This window comes from Canis aureus, chromosome 21 (genome assembly GCF_053574225.1).
Source record: "Canis aureus isolate CA01 chromosome 21, VMU_Caureus_v.1.0, whole genome shotgun sequence".
Lineage (NCBI taxonomy): Eukaryota > Metazoa > Chordata > Mammalia > Carnivora > Canidae > Canis > Canis aureus.
The window spans coordinates 5,415,160-5,434,035 of record NC_135631.1 but is presented as its reverse complement, the minus strand read 5'-3'; the positions used below and the strand labels follow the sequence as shown (position 1 = coordinate 5,434,035).

The following is an 18,876-nucleotide window of genomic DNA, read 5'->3' as shown; positions in this document are numbered from 1 at the left end:
TATCTGTTCAAATCTCCTCCCTATTTTTAATGAAGTTGTTTGTATTTTTGTGTTTGAGGTGTAAGAGGGTTTTTAAAAAATATATATATTCTGGATATTAAACCTTTAGAAGATTACTTAATTTGTATAAACTTTCTGCCATTCTGTGTAGTTATCTTTTCTCTTTGGTGTCCTTGAGAATACAAAAGTTTTTTTATATTTTGATGGAATCAATTTATCTGTTTTCTTTGGTTGCTTATATATCTTCTGTCATAGCTAAGAAACCAAAGCCACAGAAATTTATATTTTATTCTAAAAGCTTTATAGTTTTAGCCCTTGCATTGAAGTCTCATCCGTTTTGTGTGAATGTCTATAAATGGTGTGAGTTAGGGGTCCAACTTCATTCTTTTGCTTGTAGCTATCCAGTTGTTACAGCATCATTGCTGAATTGGTTTTGGCACCCTGTTGAAGATCAATTGACTGTAACTATGAGGGTCTTAAGGGCTCTCAAGTCTATTCCATTGATATATGTGTCTATCCCTATGCCAGTACCACACCATCTTGATTACTGTAGCTTCCTAATGAGTTTTGGAATTGACAAATATGAATCCTCCAACTGTGTTCTTTTTCAAGATTCTCTTGGTTGTTCTGGTTCCTTTGTATTCCTTTATGGATTTTAGGATCATCTTGTCAATTTCTATAAATAAAGTAAGCTGCAATTTTTGTTAGGGTTTGTATTGAATCATTTTGGGGAATATTGCTATCTTAACAATGTTTAGTCTCTGATCCATGAACATGAGATGGCTTTCTTTTTGTTTAGATCTTCAAATTTTTTCAATGATATTTTGTAGTTTTCAGTGTACCAGTCTTGCACTTCTTTTGTTAAATTTGTTCCTTGATGTTTTGTTCTTTTCATGCTTGTCTTACTGTATATTGATTTAACTTTGTTGTTTAATTCCTCCCTCCTCCTCAACTAGACTTCTCCATAGGGCCTGGCATTTTGGTAGCACAGTGCACAGAGTAGAGATTTTCTTGTTTATTTTTTGTTCACACTGCCCTTGTGAAGGAGGCATGGTCTTATTGTCCCTGGCCTAGTAGTTGAAGAAACTGCAGCCCGAGTGCAAGGTGACTTGTTTCTTGGCACAACATTGATTAGTGGTAGCAGAGGTAGGATCAGGGTTTTTCTGATTCAGAGCCCATTCCTCTTTCCAGGCATCATCCTGCATAGGACTGACACTCTACTTTTTTTTTTTTTTTTTAATTTATTTGAGAGAGAGAACATGCGTGTGCATGTGAGCACGAGCTGAGGATGGTTGTGGGGGAGGGGCAGAGGAAGAGGGAGCCCTATATGGGGCTCAATCTCTGGACCCCAAGACCATGACCTGAGCCAAAGGCAGACACTTAATGGACTGAGTCACCCAGCCACCCCTGACATTCTGTTCTTGCCCTCCGCCCCCCACCAGTGGTTGTGTCTCTACCTCTCATATTGAGCCCCAGGGTATGAAGGGAAGAGAAGGAATAAGGTTGATATCACAATGGCTGACCATTGGGGTCACTTTTCTGGACATCTTTTTTTTTTTTTTCCTGGACATCTTTAATGTGCCAGACTCTCCTAAGTATTTCCAAAATATGTAACCTAATTAAGTTCTCAGAGCAACTCCACAAAATGACTCAGATCCCTCTGCATTTTATAGACCAGGAGGTGAAAGTTCAAAGAGTCACGGAAACTCCCAATCAAAAAGTGAGTTACATGTTCAACGCTGTTCCAAAAGCTCCAAGTATGGTGCTTAATGAAGGAAGGTGTGGGGAGGAAGGAGGGAATGGGGGCTTTCTTGGAAACTGTGAGGGTCATCAACATCAGGTTTGAACTGAATCAATCCAGAAGCCTTTGCTCATTGGCCTGGAACTGGTATCTCAAAATGATTGGCTTGCTGCTCCTTGCTGCTTTCTCCCTCTTTGCTTCTCCAGAACACTTGGCATCATTTTCATTACCCAACAGCCATTCCTTATAAGTTTTTTGAATAAATGAAAGACATTCTACCAGCTGCTTTGCCCCATAGAAGTCATAGAACCTCACTGCCTTTGTGGCTGGATGTGGGGTGATATAGAAGAAAGGGGGACAAGGCCGTTAGAGGGGTCCAGCTGTCCTGCTGCTGTGAGACAAAAGGCATGGGAGAGATGCAAGCTCTGCCTCTTGTTGGTTGCCTCTCTACCTCCAGAGCAGAGCACAGACAGATATGGTTCCTTCTTGGTGTCTTGGACATCTGGTCTGTTATACCCTGGGTCTACAGTGTCGTTTCCACATCGGAGTGACCCATGAACCAGAACAGCACTGAATATCTTTGCCATTGGTTTAACTGAGCCAGACCCTTACTCTCTATCCCCATTTCTGTTTTTCTACAGTAAGAAAACAACTATGAAGTAGTAGTCATTGGTGGCCTTGGCAGTATTTTACAACTGTCTAGAAAGTTAATTGGTGCAGTTTTTGATGCTGGATATTCTTCTTAGATTGAAAGCAGTGGCACAGATGATTATGTTTCTCTTTGATGCAGTGAGCTTGCCTTACTCCCCAGCCTTGTTCTGGCACCTGCTGCCCAGCCATGCCAAGCTGTGCATGGCTGTGAACACGCAAAGCCAGGTGGTGTCCCTATCACACTGCTCCCTCTTCCTGAATGCCTGCCCTTCCTCCTTTCCCTCCAGACCACCTGTCCCTCTTCTCATCTTTCAGGCTCCCTCCTGTGATACTCTTCTGGGTCCTCGATTCCCCCTTTGCCTACCATTAGCTTAGAGCTGACACCTGCCGCTTAGGCCATCATCCTATCTACATATTTCTATCTGATAGTATCCACCACACTTCATTTGGCATTTTTTCCCCCTTGATTTATTTTTTTTAAGGTTTATTTATTTATTTATTTATTTGACAGAGAGAGAGTGAGCAAGAGAGAGAACACAAGCAGGGGGAGGAGCAGAGGGAGAGGGAGAAGCAGACTCTCTATTGAGTAGGGAGCCCAACCCAGGCTTGATCCTAGGACTGCAGGATCATGACCTGAGCCAAAGGCAGATGCTTAGCCAACTGAGCCACCCAGGCGCCCCTTTCCTTTTTTTATTGATGTATAATTGACATTATTACTTTCAAGTATAAAAGGCAATGATTCACTGTGTATGTATTGTGATACAATCACATTGTCTAGTTAATATCCATCACCACACAGGTATATATTTGTTTTTCTTTTTTTTTTATATATGTATTTGTTTTTCTTGTGATGAGAACTTTGAAGATCTACTCCCTTAGCAACTTTCAAATATACAGTGTGGTATTGTTTACTGTAGTCACTGCTGAGCAATTCATTTCATTTCTATATGTGTTTAGTCTTCCCTGACCCTGAGTGCCTTGAGGGCAAGGACCACCCCTCTCCCTCCATCATTCTGCATCCCCACTGCCTTAGAGACAGCTGGGCAGGCTGCACTGTGCGAAACGGAAAACAAGGTGCTGCTGCTGGCAGTGATGGTATCCCTGCTGCGGTCTGGTTATAGCCTGTGAAGTGTCTACTGCAGGCAGAGCTTCGGAAGACCTGGGCCAAAGCTCAGGCAGCTTCTTTTTTTTTTTTTTTTTTTTTAAGATTTTTATTTATTTATCCATGAGAGACACACACACACACACACAGAGGCAGAGACACAGGCAGAGGGAGAAGCAGGCTCCATGCAGGGAGACAGACATGGGACTTGATCCCAGGTCTCCAGGGTCACGCCCTGGGCTGAAGGCGGTGCTGAACCGCTGAGCCACCCAGGCTGCCCCATTCTCAGGCAGCTTCTAATCTGGATGAGTAGACACCTGTTCTAAAGGTTCCTGGTCTTTGGCCTGATCTCTGTGTGCTAGAAATGAAGCATGCGCAGAGGCAGTTGGGGCCCATGAAAAGTGTTCCAGTACCACTGGAAGTTCTCCCCGACCCCCTCCGACCAAACCTAGGGCGGCCTGGGTCCTCTCAGCTCTCAGAACACTGCCCCTGGGACTATCCCCACTCAAAGCTAGGTTACTTGCTTCCTTGATCTTGTCTTGACCTGGATGCTATGGGGAGACAGGTACTAGATTTCATGGCACCTCTGTGATGCCTGTGAATGTCCAGGAGCTTACAGAGAAAGGAGGGCATGTACCTAATCATCTAACGGGGCCGGTTCCATTACTAATTTTTCCCCTTACCCTCGTGCTTCTTTTGAGTTCCTCAATGCTGGGAGATTTAACAAAAGTTGGAGAAACAGTAGAATGTTAGGATATATTTCTCCTTCTCATCTACCCTATTCTCTCATAAAGAAGGTTCTACTTTTATGAGAAAAATTGGGAACAGTTGGAAGTTGAAGCTGCCTGTTCATAGTAATCAGATCCATTGACCCCCCACAAATAACTCTACAAGGTATGGGTTGTCAATCTCCATTTACCAATGACCAAAATGAAACTTGGAGGTTAAGGGACCTGCCCAGGGTCACACACACAGAACAGAGCTACGACCCACCCCAGGTGCATCTCACAGCAAAGCCCTGTTCTTCTCTCATGCTCACTCGTCCTCATGAGCAGCAAGTGTCACCCCCACTCTGTAACCCGTGTTGCCAGCATACTAAGTATTTGGTGAAGGCAGTCCTATCTTTCCTGATTTCGGCCACTCACCAAGAGTTTCTGCCTTTCCCCAGGTAGTCTCCAACTGTCTAGTCGTAGGACCTGTTTCTGCACTTATGTTAGGAGGGTCTCTGCTCCCCTTTGTCAGGGGGGTAAATGTTCCTATTCTGTCTTCATCCCTGTGGTGTAGGGAGATTGAGGTAAGGTGTGTGCAAGTGCTGGACTAAGATCTCTAAGAAATGTCCCTCAGACCAATCTTGCTCTTGGCCCTGCCCCTGGATGAGACTGAGGCCTGTGTGCCAGCCTGAAGCCAGCTGCTCCCTCTGGCTCACCCTCTCAGCAGGCCCATCAGCTAGGTAGCCAGTCTCAAGGTGGATGTGGCACTGTTCTACCTTCAGCTGGGATAGCCATCCTGGGTGCTTGACCTGATGCCAGGGGGAGGACAAGGCCCTCCTCAGCTCAGAAGTCAGAGCATTGTATGCAGGGAGCCTCTGTGGTTTCCTACTTCGGCATTCCAGCAGACCCTCTCTTACTCTTACTGTTCCTGGGCAGGGCCCTTCTGGAGTGTCACTGGCCACCTCGGGGATCTGCAGCTGCCTGCCTTTGTCAGGGTTTATTAGAGGTTAGCCCCCTTCCTTGATGGACTAGAGGGGAGGCAGAAAGCTGCTTGTTGGGGCAGCCCAGGTGGCTCAGCGGTTTAGCGCTGCCTTCGGTCCAGGGTGTGATCCTGGAGACCTAGGATCAAGTCCTGCATCAGGCTCCCTGTGTGGAGCCTACTTCTCTGCCTGTGTCTCTGCCTCTCTCTGTGTGTGTGTGTGTCTCTCATGAATAAATAAATAAAATCTTTAAAAAAAAATAAAGAAAGCTGCTTGTTGTCAGCTCTGGAGAAAGCTGTAGGCAAAGGGGGAACAGAGTACCTGTGCAGGGTGAGGGCCTGGATCCAAGAGGAGTAAGCAGGTTCCCTCCCATGCTGAGTTTGCATTTAACTTGTGGGTCTCCCAGAGACTCCTGACATTCAGACTTCCACCTGACTTAGAACCTCTTCCCAGGTCAGGCGTGCTGCCCACATTTCATTAGCAGGATCATCCTTCCCACTTCTCTGGATGCCACCTGCCTGGTCTAGGATTGAGCACTCAGAAGCAGGGAAGGCATCTCTGACTAATTAATCTTGGGTTCAGGAAGCTAAGCAAAGATAGAATAGTGAGTTATTGACTGTGCTTCCTCCAAGCACTCTTATCCGAGCTAAGCCACTGCTGGTTTTTATTTTGGTGATAGCGGGGTGGCATACAGGGGGTAGGCACTCTATCCCTGTTCTGGACTAGAGTGGTCTCTGGGATAACACTATGTTCAATGTATTGATCTGAGTGTTTTTTTTTTTTTTTTTTTTAAGATTTTATTTCTTTATTCATGAGAGACACACAGAAAAAGGCAGAGACATAGGCAGGGGGAGAAGCAGGCTTCCTGTGGGGAGCCTGATACAGGACTCGATCCCAGGACTTTGGGATGATGACCTGAGCCAAAAGCAGATGCTCAACCACTGAACCACCCAGGTGCCCTGATCTGAGTGGGTTTAATATTATATTTAAGCATTTAAAAACCTTGCTAATGAAGTCAGACCAGGCCAAGTGCTCACAAGAGCCACTAGGTACCATGTGCCCTTGTGAGGAAGCCTGTCTCCTGGCCCCAGGGCAGAAAGGACCAGGATATCTCCAGATCTCAAGGGGACAACCTGAGACTTATTGAGGTCTCAGCAGGAGGAGAAGTAGGACCTCAGAGTCCTCATTTTTTCTTCTGTCAAAGCCTCTGCTCCTTTCCTTAGGCCAGAAGCTCTCTCACCTGGTTGGCTCTCCTGTCCCTGTCCCTCTTTCCTTTGTAAAAGCCAAACACCATTGCCCTTTAATCCTTCCTGCTAACCTGTAGGCAGTAGTTCTGACCGTCCTCTCCAAGCTCACCCCTGACCTGGTTTTGTTTTTTTCCCTTCCCTCAAACAAGCTGTTCAAGGTCTATTCCTGAGCCAGAGATTGGCTCACAAGCAGCTCTCTCTCCTCTGAGCTGTAGGGAGGGGATAGTTTAGAAAGTCATTGACAGAGGCTTAATCTAGAAAGTCAGTTATAAACAAGAAGCGGGCAGAGGGCCTAGATTTGGGTATTCTGGTACCAGGAACACCATGGCCTCTCTGGGACTCTGCAGACCAACTGCCACGGTAAGAGGACCCACCTCTCAACAGTCCCAGGTACTGTCCTGGGTGGGGGTGTGTATGCAGTGTAGTTATTGTTTCTCTTCCTTTGGAGCTTGGCAGTCTATTTTTACTTAAGAAGATGGCAGAGGGACTCTGGGAACAGTCATTGGAAACAGGAATCCAGGGGACGAGTGTGCTGGATCATTGCTCACAGGCCTGTGGGGACAGCTCTGGTCAGGTATAGGTATTTGACGAAGGAGCTCAAAGTGGACAAACCCTACATGACAATGAAAATGGATTCTGCCTGAGACCTTGGGGACAGAGGAAGATGTGCCATGGGTCCAGAGCTCTGGGCCAGAGTGCCTTTATGTGGTGATGAAGTTGGGGGAAAGGCCATGTGGTTCCCTTGACTAGGGCCCCTTGTGGAAATGGTGATGCAGCAAGTGGTCAGGGGAAGGGTCTGCTCTGAGAACAGCACCAGGCCAGGGCTCGGGAGCCCACATGTGCTGTGCTCCAGTTCCTTGGCCAGAATGGGCCTTGATGCTCTGGAGCTGCAGAACAGGGAGGCCTGGCTCTCCTTTAGGAATCTGGGAAGTAGAAGGGCCAAGATCAGATCTCTTCAGGAGGTGAGTTTATGATTATGTCCTAGAGAACAGTGAAGGGAAAGCACGAAACTACCCAGTTTTCAGGAGAACGAATCTCTGGCATTTGAGCAGAACCTGTTGCACAGGTGTAAAGGGACAAAACTTTTGCTTAGAAGAAAACCTTTCCCTTGGTTCGGGTGGAGGAGAAACTAAGGGCACCAGATGGCTCCTGGTTATCTCTTACTGCAGCAGGCTAGATTCTCCAGGTCATGGGATAAAGATTCAAGAAGGGAGTAACTCTGTGTGTGTGTGTGTGCGTGTGTGTGTGTGTGTGTTTCAAGGAACAGGTGAGAAGGAGGACCTACATCTCCCTTTGCTTAACAACATTTGCAGAAGTTGGTAAGAAATGTGCCTTTTCTCCTGGTGTTCTGGACCAGGGATGGAAGGGTGTGGCTTCTAGACTTTCTTTCCTGTTGGGTGACTCAGAGGGAGACCTGTCATCAGGAAGAAGTCAAAGCAAGAGGACCATCGGTGCTTACTAATCTGAAGGGCTGGATCTGGAATGATCTCATTTGCGGACTTGGTCTGCTCCTGACTAGAAGGAAGCAGCAAATTTCCTGAAGGCAGGGACCTCTTCTCTCTTGTTCGGCTGTTATCTCCAGTGCCTAACAATACCTGGCATGTTGCAAAGGCTGTCACTATTGAGTGAATGAATGAATCAATGAATGAACACTTTCTCTGCCTGTCATTTCACTAAATCTCTCCAGTTTCATCTTTTTTTGGTTCCATACCAGCCTTCTCACCTGATCAGCATCTACTTGGTGTCACCCAACCCTGACTCTAATCAGGCAAGACCATGCTCACAGGAAGAGGCTATCTCCCTGTTCTTCCCTCCGCCACTGGTCCACACCAAGCAAGCGGGTGCTGATGTCTTGTGGGCCAGGTGCCGCCCACCTCTGCTGAGGCCTCTGGGGTGGTTCCCTCCATGCCACTTATGTAGCTCTTCTCAGCTGCTTTACCCTTCTCCAATTTCCCTTTTCCCCCAAGTGGTTCCTTTGCTATGCTGGCTGTTTAATATCCCTTACATTTCAAGTGTGGTAGTCTTGTCTCCTTACCAGACAAAGTTTAACGAAGGGAGAGGCCCTGCATTTGTTACGTGATCCTCTGTCCCTCAAGTGTTTCTTATGGGCTATAGGTTCTCAATAGACATTTGATGGCTCCAATTGTGTGAAATCTAATCCTAGTCCTTGGAATACATACTATGGCTTCTAGTTTACGAAACCAAAGAGGGTCAATCTGAGGTTTCTCATGTGGCAGGTTGCTAAATTGTCAGCCATCTGTGCTGGGGGATCAGGCTGTTTCATTGATGGATTAACAGGTGCCAAACTGTTTTTTATTCATAATACCTCTGACACCAAATATGTGGGTTTTTCCCCTCACACAAACCAATTCTTCAGTTCTCTGCAGACGCCAAAGGGTATCCCTCAATTCAATTCAGTTCTGACACTACCCAGAGTTAGTGCAGACCCCATGGGTGAAGGGCTCAGTCCCACAAGACAGGGGACACTACATAAAACTTGGCCTTCTGGACCTCTGACCACCCAGCTATAAATTGGAAATGACCGTAATCCTCTCCTCAGGTTTGATAATTTTTTAGAACTGTTCGCAGAACTCAGAAAACTACTTTCTTTACTATTACCAGCTTATTGTAAAGGATACAGATAGACAGCCAGATTAAGAAATACATAGGTGATGTCTGGAAGAGTTCTGAGTGTAGGAGCTTCTGTCCCCATGGATTGGGGTGCACCATCCTCTTGGCATGTGGATGTGTTCACCATCCTGGAAGCTCCCTGAGCCTCACTGTTTGGTGTTTTTATGCAGGTTCCATTATGTAGGCACAGTTGATCAAATCATTGGCCATTGGTGATTAACTCAATCTCTGGTCCCTCATCCCTCCAAGTGGAAGTGAAGCTGGAAGTTCCATCATTCTACTCATGTGGTTGGTTCCTCTGGCAAGCAGCCTCACCCTGAAGCCATCTAGGAGCCCACCAAGCATCACTACTTTAGCATAAAGTCAGGTGTGGTTGAAAAGGGCTTATTATGAATAAGAAAAGTTGCTCCCTTCTCTCCTACCACTCAATAAATTCAGAGGGTTTTAGGAGCTCTGTTCCAGGAACCAGGGAGGAAAATCAAATTTAATAATTCTGTTATCACTATATCACACAAGTGCAGAGAGGCAGAGTGATCCCCAAGGTCATTTGACGAGCCCGTGGCAAAGCTAGAATTTGAACCTAACTTTTCTGACTCAAAGACTTTGCCCTTTCCATGGAATTACAGCAGCATCTGGCCCCCACCTCCACTTCATCAAAGCTTCTCCTGCCTGACCTCACAGTGGCGGGGCGGGGGAGGGGGAGCAAAAGGGTCTGGCTGCTTTCCCCTTTATCCTTCCAAAGCCCCAACTCCTGGGACTGTTGACACAGTGAGCTGCTTGAAAGAACACTGTGATGTCAGGCAGCAGCAAGGAGTTCAAGAAGTGATGGGGGTCAGCAGATGGGCCTGGAAAAAGCTCCATTTTCCTTGTCTGTAAAATTGAGGTAATGCCTGCCCTTCCTTTGAGGCAAGGTTGCTGTTAGTAGCAAATGACAGTATCTTTCTCTCTCTTTTTTAAAATTGTATTTATTTATTCGAGAGAGAGAGAGAGACAAAGAGAGAGGCAGAGAGAGTGACAGAGACAGAAGCAGGCTCCATGCGGGGATCCCAACTCGGGACTCGATCCCGGGACTCCAGGACCACATCCTGGGCTGAAGGCAGGTGCTAAACTGCTGAACACCCAGGGATCCCTGAGAGTATCTCTTAAAGTACCTTATAAATGGCAGAGAGCCAGAGGTATATTGTTGTTGAATGTAATTACAGTACATAGATTAACAGCTCAATAAAACTGTCAAATGAAACAATACTCACCTCCTAAGTGTTAGGAGATGACCTCGTCCAGCGGTCTGGCACTATACAGACACATACAGCTGTAATTAATTATTGTTTTCATAACTATTATAACATATGACCTCTTCCCTCAGATGCAGGGTGGGTGGCCCTGAGGAGACTTCCTGGAGTGGGTTGGGATGTCCCTTTGATTTGGGACTAAGAAGATAAGAAAGGCAGTCTGTTGCCTGGGACTTTGGTAATTCACTTACTATCTTAGGTCCTGAAAGCCTGTCCCTCATGAAGGCTGAAGTTCTTAGCTAGGATGTGTTTTTCTTCCCAGGGAATTCTCAATCTAATTTCTCAACACTGAGGAGAAAGTATATTCATTTTTTTTTTAAAGATTTTATCTATTTATTTATGAGAGACACAGAGACAGAGAGAGAAGCAGAGACACAGGCAGATGGAGAAACAGGCTCCATGCAGGGAGCCCGATGTGGGACTCGATCCCGGGACCCCAGGATAACACCCTGGGCTAAAGGCAATGCCAAACCACTGAGCCACCCAGGGATCCCCAGAGAAAGTATATTCAAATGAGCATATCCCCTGCTATCAGGAGAGCATAAGTGTGAGTCTCGGCGAATCAGAACCTGCTCAGTAGGTGAAGGGTTGGAGCTGCCAGAGTTCCTGGCAGACACCATGCTCTCCCTTCCCAGGGCGTGCACAGCAGGGTAAAGGCCACTGGGAGCCTCTGGTCACTTCTGCCGAGTTCCAGAACATCCTAGGGGAAGGTTCTGTCTGCTCCAATCAGCTGCGTACTCAGTCAGGCTCCCACCACTGTGACGGAGCACAGTTAGCCTGCAAGGGAAGGCTGTGATAGAGAGGGTGACACAAGTGTGACGCTGATCCAGGTAGAGGGGGGAGGAGGCTCTTCACACAGTGATGGAATGCCCAGGTATGGCTGGGGCGAGTGTGATGGTTTGGAAAAATAGTTGGAGATTGATAAGCAGGAAAGGGAGAGAGTGGTAACTAATAACCTAGCTGGGATGGGAGCCACAGGAGGCCCCTGGGAATTAGTGCCCTGAGTGAGGCACAGTTTGGGGTGACAGGCAGACTGGGGTATGGGTGCCTTTGGGCTTGGAAGCCATGGCTAAGCTATTTATCCTGATTTTCTGTTTCCTTACTTACAAAGCTGGGGCCATAACACCTGCCAGACAAGGTTTTGGATGATTAAATGGAATGATGTGAAGCACTTAATGCAGTGGCTGGCACCCAGTAGCAAGCCCAGGTATTATCAATGGTTCTGACACTTTGCCATGTGTTTTGGTCATGAGGATGCCAACAATAGCGAGTGCCTACAATTCTGTCTTGGAAAAGCCTCTAGTCCAGTTTTTGTGCTCAAATTCCAAAGCAGAGGGTGAAAGGTCAGATCAGGGGGTCACAGAGATGTATTTTTCTGGGGTCAAGAACAGAGGGAGCAAGCGCAGCAGCCTCACGGTTGTATCCTGTCTGGGTTGCTGTTTACTTTCTTCCCTCTAGGAATTGAAGCACTTTGCCTTTGATTTTCCTCACTGTCTCCTTGACTCATAGTTGGACACTCTGGTGAGTGTTTACCCAGAGAACCAAGTTTTCTAGTGAGCCAGGTTCTACCTGTCCTCCCATAGGGGTATTTTGGGGGTGGTGGTGGTATCTAACAGAAGAGCGGTAAGGGCTGGCCAGGTATAGTGGAGGTCACACACTGATTCTGTGAAATTGAATTAATCAGGCAAAGCAAATCAGGCACTGAACCAGGGCAGTCGAGGCACTCAGGACAGACAGCAGTAGGAAGCCATTACTTCCAGGTTGGGAGAGGAAACAGTGTTTCCTCTAGACTCCAGGGATGGTTGGAAACATGGAGGCAGGAGTGCCCAGCAGGGACTGTCATAGTGGCAGGACACACCTCCAGTCCGTATTGGCACCTAACCCCATAGAGAGTGAGGAAGATACACCCATGCTCTCCTCCACCCTCCTCTCCTGCTTGTGCCTCCCCGTGGCTGAACATGCATGCGGGAAACCAGCCTGCAAAGGGAGTCTTTCACAGGTCTCAGATTCCCTGGGCACAGAGCTAGAGGGATGTGGGGAGGTGAGCAGAGCCTAACCAACCAGGAAGCCTCTCCTAAAGGCCAAATCTGTGTGGAGACATCTACTCAACAGGCATGACAAGCAGAGGAATGAGGGCTCTGGCCTCCTGTGGGTCAGAGCAGCTGCTATTTTTTGGGACGGCACTACCTCCAAATCCAAAGTAGTCACTGTAAAGTTGCTCCCGTTGATGGTGGTAAGAAAAGAGGCTACAAGGCAAGTGGATCCAAGAGATGAACTTTATTGCAAGCACCCTCCGCGAGGTTCCACGACTGGGGGGGGGGGGGTCCCGCTGGGAGGGAGTTGGCAGGGTCCTTTTATCGGGTTGAGGCAGGACATAGGCTTGTGTCCATATTAGGTAAGGTATGGAGGTTATGGGGTGGGAGAAGCCCGTGATGGACAGTTCCCAATTGTGAAGTTCCTGGGTGGAAAATTTCAATTTCCTGGTGGTGACCTGGAGGCCGCAGTGAAAGTGGTGGGAAAGTCCACCATCTTGGAGAGGGTTGGCGGGATGATCCGCCATTTTGGAGCCCCGGTTTCCCAGCCTGCCCATCAGTCACCAGTTTAAAATTTGTTCATCGGGGCAATTAGGAGAGATATGAAACGAAAAGCATATGGAGTGGAAAAAAAATAAGTAAAAGTATCTTTATTTGCAGCTGACATGATCTTGTGTAGGAAAACCTAAGGAATCCACTAAAAACCCATTAAAATGAATAAAAGAGTTCAGCAGGGTTGCAGGACATAAGATCAATATACAAAAATCAATTGTATTTCTATATAGTAGCAGTGAGCAAATTGAAAATGAAAATAGTGTCATATAGAATAGCATCAAGAAGAATAAAATTCTTATGAATAAATTTAACGAAAGAAATATAAAACCTATAACAGCATAAAACATTGTTGACAAAAATGTAAGAATACCTAAATAAAAGGATTCCCCATGTTCATGGATCAGGAGACTTAATACTGTTAAAATAGCAGTACCCCTCCAAATGATCCACAGATGCAATGCAGGGTCACTCACAATCTCAGCTGCCTTTATTTGCAGAAACTGACAAGATGATCCTAGAGTCCCCATGGAAATGCAAGAGAAGCAGACAGCCGAAATAATTTTGGAAAAGAACACAGTCGGAGGACTCACACTTTCTGATTTCAGAACTTTGTACAAAGCTACAGTAATCAGGACAGTGTGGTGCTGGCATAAAGACAGACATATAGATCAATGGAATAGAATTGAGAGTCCAGAAATAAATCCTCACACTTACAGTCAATTGATTTTTGACAAGGGTGCCAAGACAGTTTAATGGGGAAGGAATCGCCTTTTCAACAAATGGTGCTGGAACAACTAGAGGTCTACATGCCAAAGAATGAAATTGGACACCTACCTTACACCACAGACAAAAATCAAAATGGATCAAAGACCTGAATGCAAGAGCTAAAACTATAAAACTTTTAGAAGGAAACATAATCATAAATCTTTGTGATGTTGGGGTAGATAGTGGTTTCTTAGCTACAACAGCAAAAACACAAGCAATAAAATAAAAAATAGATCAATCAGACTTCATCAATATTAAAAACTTCTGTAGCAGCTAAGGACACTGTCAAGCAAAAAGGCAATGCAATGCAAAGAATGGGAGAAAAATTTTGCAAATCTTATATCTGATATGGAACTTCTATCTAAAACTTTTATCTAGAATATTTAAGGAATTCTTATAACTCAACAGTAAAATAGACAAATAATCCACCTTAAAAATCCAGAGTCCCTGTTTTTCATGACAGAGTCATAGGATCGAGCCCTGTGTCTATCAGGGAGTCTGCTTGTCCCTCCACCTCTGTCTGCCCCACGCCCCCATACCACTTGTGCTCACGAGTTCTCTCTCTCTCTCTCTCTCTCTCTCTCTAATAAATTAAACCTTGGGATGCCTGGGTGGTTCAGCAGTTGAGCATCTGCCTTCGGCTAAGGGCATGATGCTGGAGTTCCAGGATCAAGTCTCACATCGGGCTTCTTGCCTGGAGCCGGCTTCTTCCTCTGCCTAAGTCTTCTGCCTTTCTCTCTCTCTGTATCTCATTACAGATAAATAAATAAAGAAACAAACAAACAAATAAATAATAAATATAATAAATATAAATAAATAAAATAAAAAATAAAAATAAATAAAATAAATAAAAAATAAAATCTTAACAAAAAATGGTGGGGAAAAAAAACTTAAAAAAAAAAAAAAAAACCAACAAGGGATCTGAATAGACATTTTTCCAAAGAAGATAGACAGATGGCCAGTAAGCACATGAAAATATGTTCAACATCATTAGCCATCAGGGAAATGTAAATCAAAACTACAGTGAGGTACAACTTTGTCCCCTCTAGGACAGCTACTTAAAAAGAAAGACAGTAGCAGAGGCTGGTGAGGATGTGGAGGAACTGGTGGGATATAAAATGGAGCCGCTGCTGTGGAAAACTGTCTGGCAGTCCCTCAAGCAGTTAAACATAGAGTCACCAGGACCTAGCAATGTGTACCTAGCTGAGAGATGAAACACAGGTACACCCAAAAACCTGCACAGACATGCTCATAGCAGCTTGTTCCTAACAGCCAAAATGTGGGAACAACCCGGATGTCCATCAGCTCATGAACAGGTGAGTAAAACATGGTCTGTCTCTATAGTGGGATAGGACTTGGCAGTCGCTGCCACATGGAAGAACCTCGGATACCTTGTGCCAATGGAAAAAAAGCCAGACATGAAGAACCTTTGTATTCCTTTTATACAAAACATCCAGAATATGCGAATCCAGAAAGATAGAGAACTTAGTGAGAGGTGAGGTGATGACAGCTAAGGGATGTGAACATGTTCTAGAATTGATTCTGGTGATGGACGCACAGCTCCATTGACTGAACACCACTGAATTGTACTTCAGTGTGTGAACTGTCTGGTGTGTGAATTCAACCTCAATAAAGGTGTTTAAAACAACCCACACAGACCTGTCCCCCAGGGGGTAATCCAGTAGGCTAAGTCTGTGACTTCCTGAGGAAACTCCTACTGTTTTGTAATGGCTGATGCTGGCAGTCCTGGGGGCGGAGGTGCTACCTGCCACTGAGCACCTTCTGCCTCTTTTTCTGGGTCTCAGAGCATGGGAAGATCCCCTGGAAAATTTTAATTCCAAAATTCCAACCCAACTTGCATTTTGGTTTAGTTTAAAAGTTCTGGAACCCTACTGTGAATCAGGCACCAAACTGGATACTCTTGTGAAAAACGGGGTTCTGGATTTGGATAGGTTTGGTGATTTTTGAGTTGTCTTCTCCCTGTGGGTCCTCCTGAGGCTGATTTTTCTTATCAGTATAGTGAGGGGTGATCCCTTGCGATTGTGGTGTGAATTAAGCAAGCTAGAGGAAGCCTGGCATCCAATGAGCAGAAAATGAAAGCGCCCCCCCTCCCACTGCAGAGCTCTTGGAGCAAGTTCAAAGATGAGTGATGAGTGAGATCTGACCACAAAAGAACTGGAGGTCAAAAAAAAAAAAAAAAAAAAAGAACTGGAGGTCCAGCCTCAGCCAGCACTAGCTACCTAGTGCTCAGTGAGAAGCAGGAAGACACCAGAGCCTTCCCTGGCCATGTCTGGGACATGGGTGGGGAGCCAGGGACGACTCCCTGTGGGAGGGGTCTTGAGAGTGGGTGGATCTCTTTGTCATATATTGTATTTACTTCATATTTTGAATAATCAATCACATGTTGTCGAGTCAGAGGGGTAAGCGGTGAAAGATAGACATTTTCCTCACGTCTTTTCTCCAGAGGCACCTGCTGTTACCTGCGCCTCGAGTCTGCTTTTAGGAATATTCTACACTCATCAGAGCAACTTTATGTCTCTATAGCAGAACTCCTGTGAGTGGGGCAGGTTTGGCTTCTTCCCCTGCTGGTGCACCGGAATGGAAGGCTCAGGCTAAGGTGTCATTCATGCTGCCTCCCTGCCTCACAGTTGTGTTCAGCCAGACTCACCATAGGTCCCATCAGTAGAAATGCTGCCACTGCTTTCCTTCAGGTCCCCTAGAGACAGGGGTGTCCACGGAGGGGTTCCAGTCTGGCCCTTGCCTTCCCCAGCACGCCCCCTTTCCTTATGTGGCCTATGCTCTGGGGTCTTCCTGCCACCTCTCATTGTAGTTCCTGCTGCATTTCTGGCCTGTCCACTGCCTTGTTTTGGTGGAGCTTGTCTACAGTAGCTTCCTGAGAAGGAGTGCCGAGTGCCAGGGAGGTCAGCTGGGCAGCCCCTGTCTTTATTTCACCTGTACACATAACTGATAGTTCAGCTAGATATGGAGTTTCAGGTTTGAAATAGTTTTCCCTTTGCAATTTTGAAGGATCGCTTTATACTTTTCTGGCCTCCCGAGTTGCTGTTGAGAAATCCTAAACCTTGCTGATGTCTGATTTTTTTGTCCTTCTCCCTTTTCCTCCTTTTCTGAAAACTCATAGGACCTGAAATTTCACAACACGCCTGGTGTGGGTCTGGGGTTCATCCATCTTGTTGGCTCTTGGTGTGTCCTTCTGTGGAAACGTGTTCCTGTGCAGGGAGTTTCTTGAGTTTACTGTAACCCCTTTGTTTTTTTCTGTTCTCTCTTTCTGAGACTCCTGTCAATGGAGCGCTTGGACCAGCCCTCTGATTCTTTTTGCTCTCATCTCAAGCCCATTTTCTGTTTGTCTTTCTGCTTCCGTTTCTATATTTTTAATTTCCAAGAGCTCTGGTTGCTCTCTGAATGGGCCTTTAACAATCTGTGCATAGTTGCCTGTTGATTTGCTGGTACTGTAGTCTTTCCTGACTTCTCCGAGGATATTAATGTGTGTTTGCCTTTTTTCCCTTGCACAGGCTGTTTCCTCCCAGTTGCATTTTTCTGCTGCTTTCTTTTGGTCTCTGCCTTTTAGGGCCTCTGTCTTCTGCTGCCCAGTGACCTTTGGTGGCCTGCTCATGATTGCTACCAGGGGCTAAAAGCTGCCTGGGAGTCCGATTCCTAAGCTGCACAGTAGGTGATATGTGTGCCCTTTGTTGGGGGCCCTCAGTGTCAATATCCTGAGGTCTTCCCCCTTAAGAAGGTCAGGTCTCCAAGGAGGGAAGGATGGGCTGCTGTGTTGTGGGAGCAGAGGAGGATAAGGCAACAGCATGCGGAGGTTGACTGAACCTTCCATCACCCTTTTTGACCAGATAGCCAGGCCCTTGACTGTGCCTCACATCCGCCAATGTAGACCCTAGGCTTTGCCCTCTCCAGAGACTAAATGTCTGTTCTTCAGGAGAGAGCAGAAGAGGTGAGTAGTCTCTAGACATGAGAGGAGCAGCTCAGCCCAGTCCCAGGGGCCCCAGAGCCATTGCTTCCTAGCCTTCCATGGATTCCGTGGAGAAACCCCAGTCTTCCCCACCACCAGATAGATGACCTGAGATCAGATATCAGCTGCCTTTCAGTTTCCAGGTTGTGTGGCTGTGGTCTCCTCTCCTGCTCTCTCTGTCCTCGGGGCTTTAGAGCTTTAAATATGACCACAAAAAACTCTTCATTCAAGTTCTGCTGCGATTTTAGGAGAAAGGAAAATGAGATGCGTAACCCAGCCACAGGAGGCTTTGCACAGGTCAGCACAAGGAGAAGGGTGTTAAGGTGGAGGCATCCTGGGGAAGACTCCTCCAAGGGAGATGGAGAGTACGTGGATTCTTCAGGAACAAGGAGGAGGCAGTTTGGCTGGAGTTACAAGATTCAGGAGGCTGAGGACTGATGGGCAATCAGGCTGGAAAGGCAGGTTGTGCTGATGAGGAAAGGGCCAGCAGGAGGGAGAGCTTACCTGTGGGTGGGGGTGGGGGGGTGGGGAGAGGAGGAGAGTGAAATAAGGCCTGTATTTGGGGTGCTAACTACCACTAGTGTATAGTGCAGATTGGTAGCTAAAGCTAACCCAGAGTAATGGTTGGCAATGTTTAGGAGCCTTTTGCACTAGTTGAAGTAGCATGAAAGAGATGATCTAGGGTATGTTCTTGGAAATGAAAGGAAGAAGAACATGACAGGCCTCCTGTCTAGAGACAGGAACTGACAGGCCTCCTTGACTAGAACTAGCCCTGGTTCCTGGGCAGATGGAAGACAGGAAGAAGTGTTGAGTTTGGGTTTTGAGGTGTGTGTGTCATTTGGGAGAGCAGGAAGAGGGTGGGGAGGTAGTTCTGTTGTAGAATTGACATTTCGCATCTATATCCAACAGCTATTATTTTAAATCCTCACACTTCAACTTGCAAATGTCTGTATTGGTTAAGAGGGAAGGAGGGGGAGACAGGGTGTCAGGATGTGAACAAAGAAATCAGTCCCTTAGAAAACAAAAGAATAATTTTTGTGTTGTTAAATGAGATTATCAAAAGAATCTCTAGTTTGATATTCTCACAGGTTAATTGGTGTTGCGGAATGGCTTCTGAACTTCCTTAAGACATGGAGAGTGCCAAATTCATTTCTTTCCTAGCTCACCCTCATGTTTTAACTGCATTAGGC

At 46.3% G+C, this 18,876-nt stretch overlaps 1 protein-coding gene across 3 annotated transcripts in view; it reads left to right on the top strand.

Annotated features, from left to right (window-relative positions):
• Positions 1–18,876, top strand: part of PC (pyruvate carboxylase) — a 100,461-nt gene that overhangs the window by 43,801 nt on the left and 37,784 nt on the right. Inside the window, exon 1 of one of the 3 annotated variants that reach the window (XM_077862565.1) lies at positions 6,636–6,791. The exons of 1 other annotated variant lie outside the window; for it this stretch is intronic. In XM_077862565.1, the coding sequence (XP_077718691.1) occupies positions 6,756–6,791 (36 nt within the window). In that variant the 5' untranslated portion in view covers positions 6,636–6,755. One more of the 3 variants, XM_077862564.1, reaches the window with a different exon arrangement.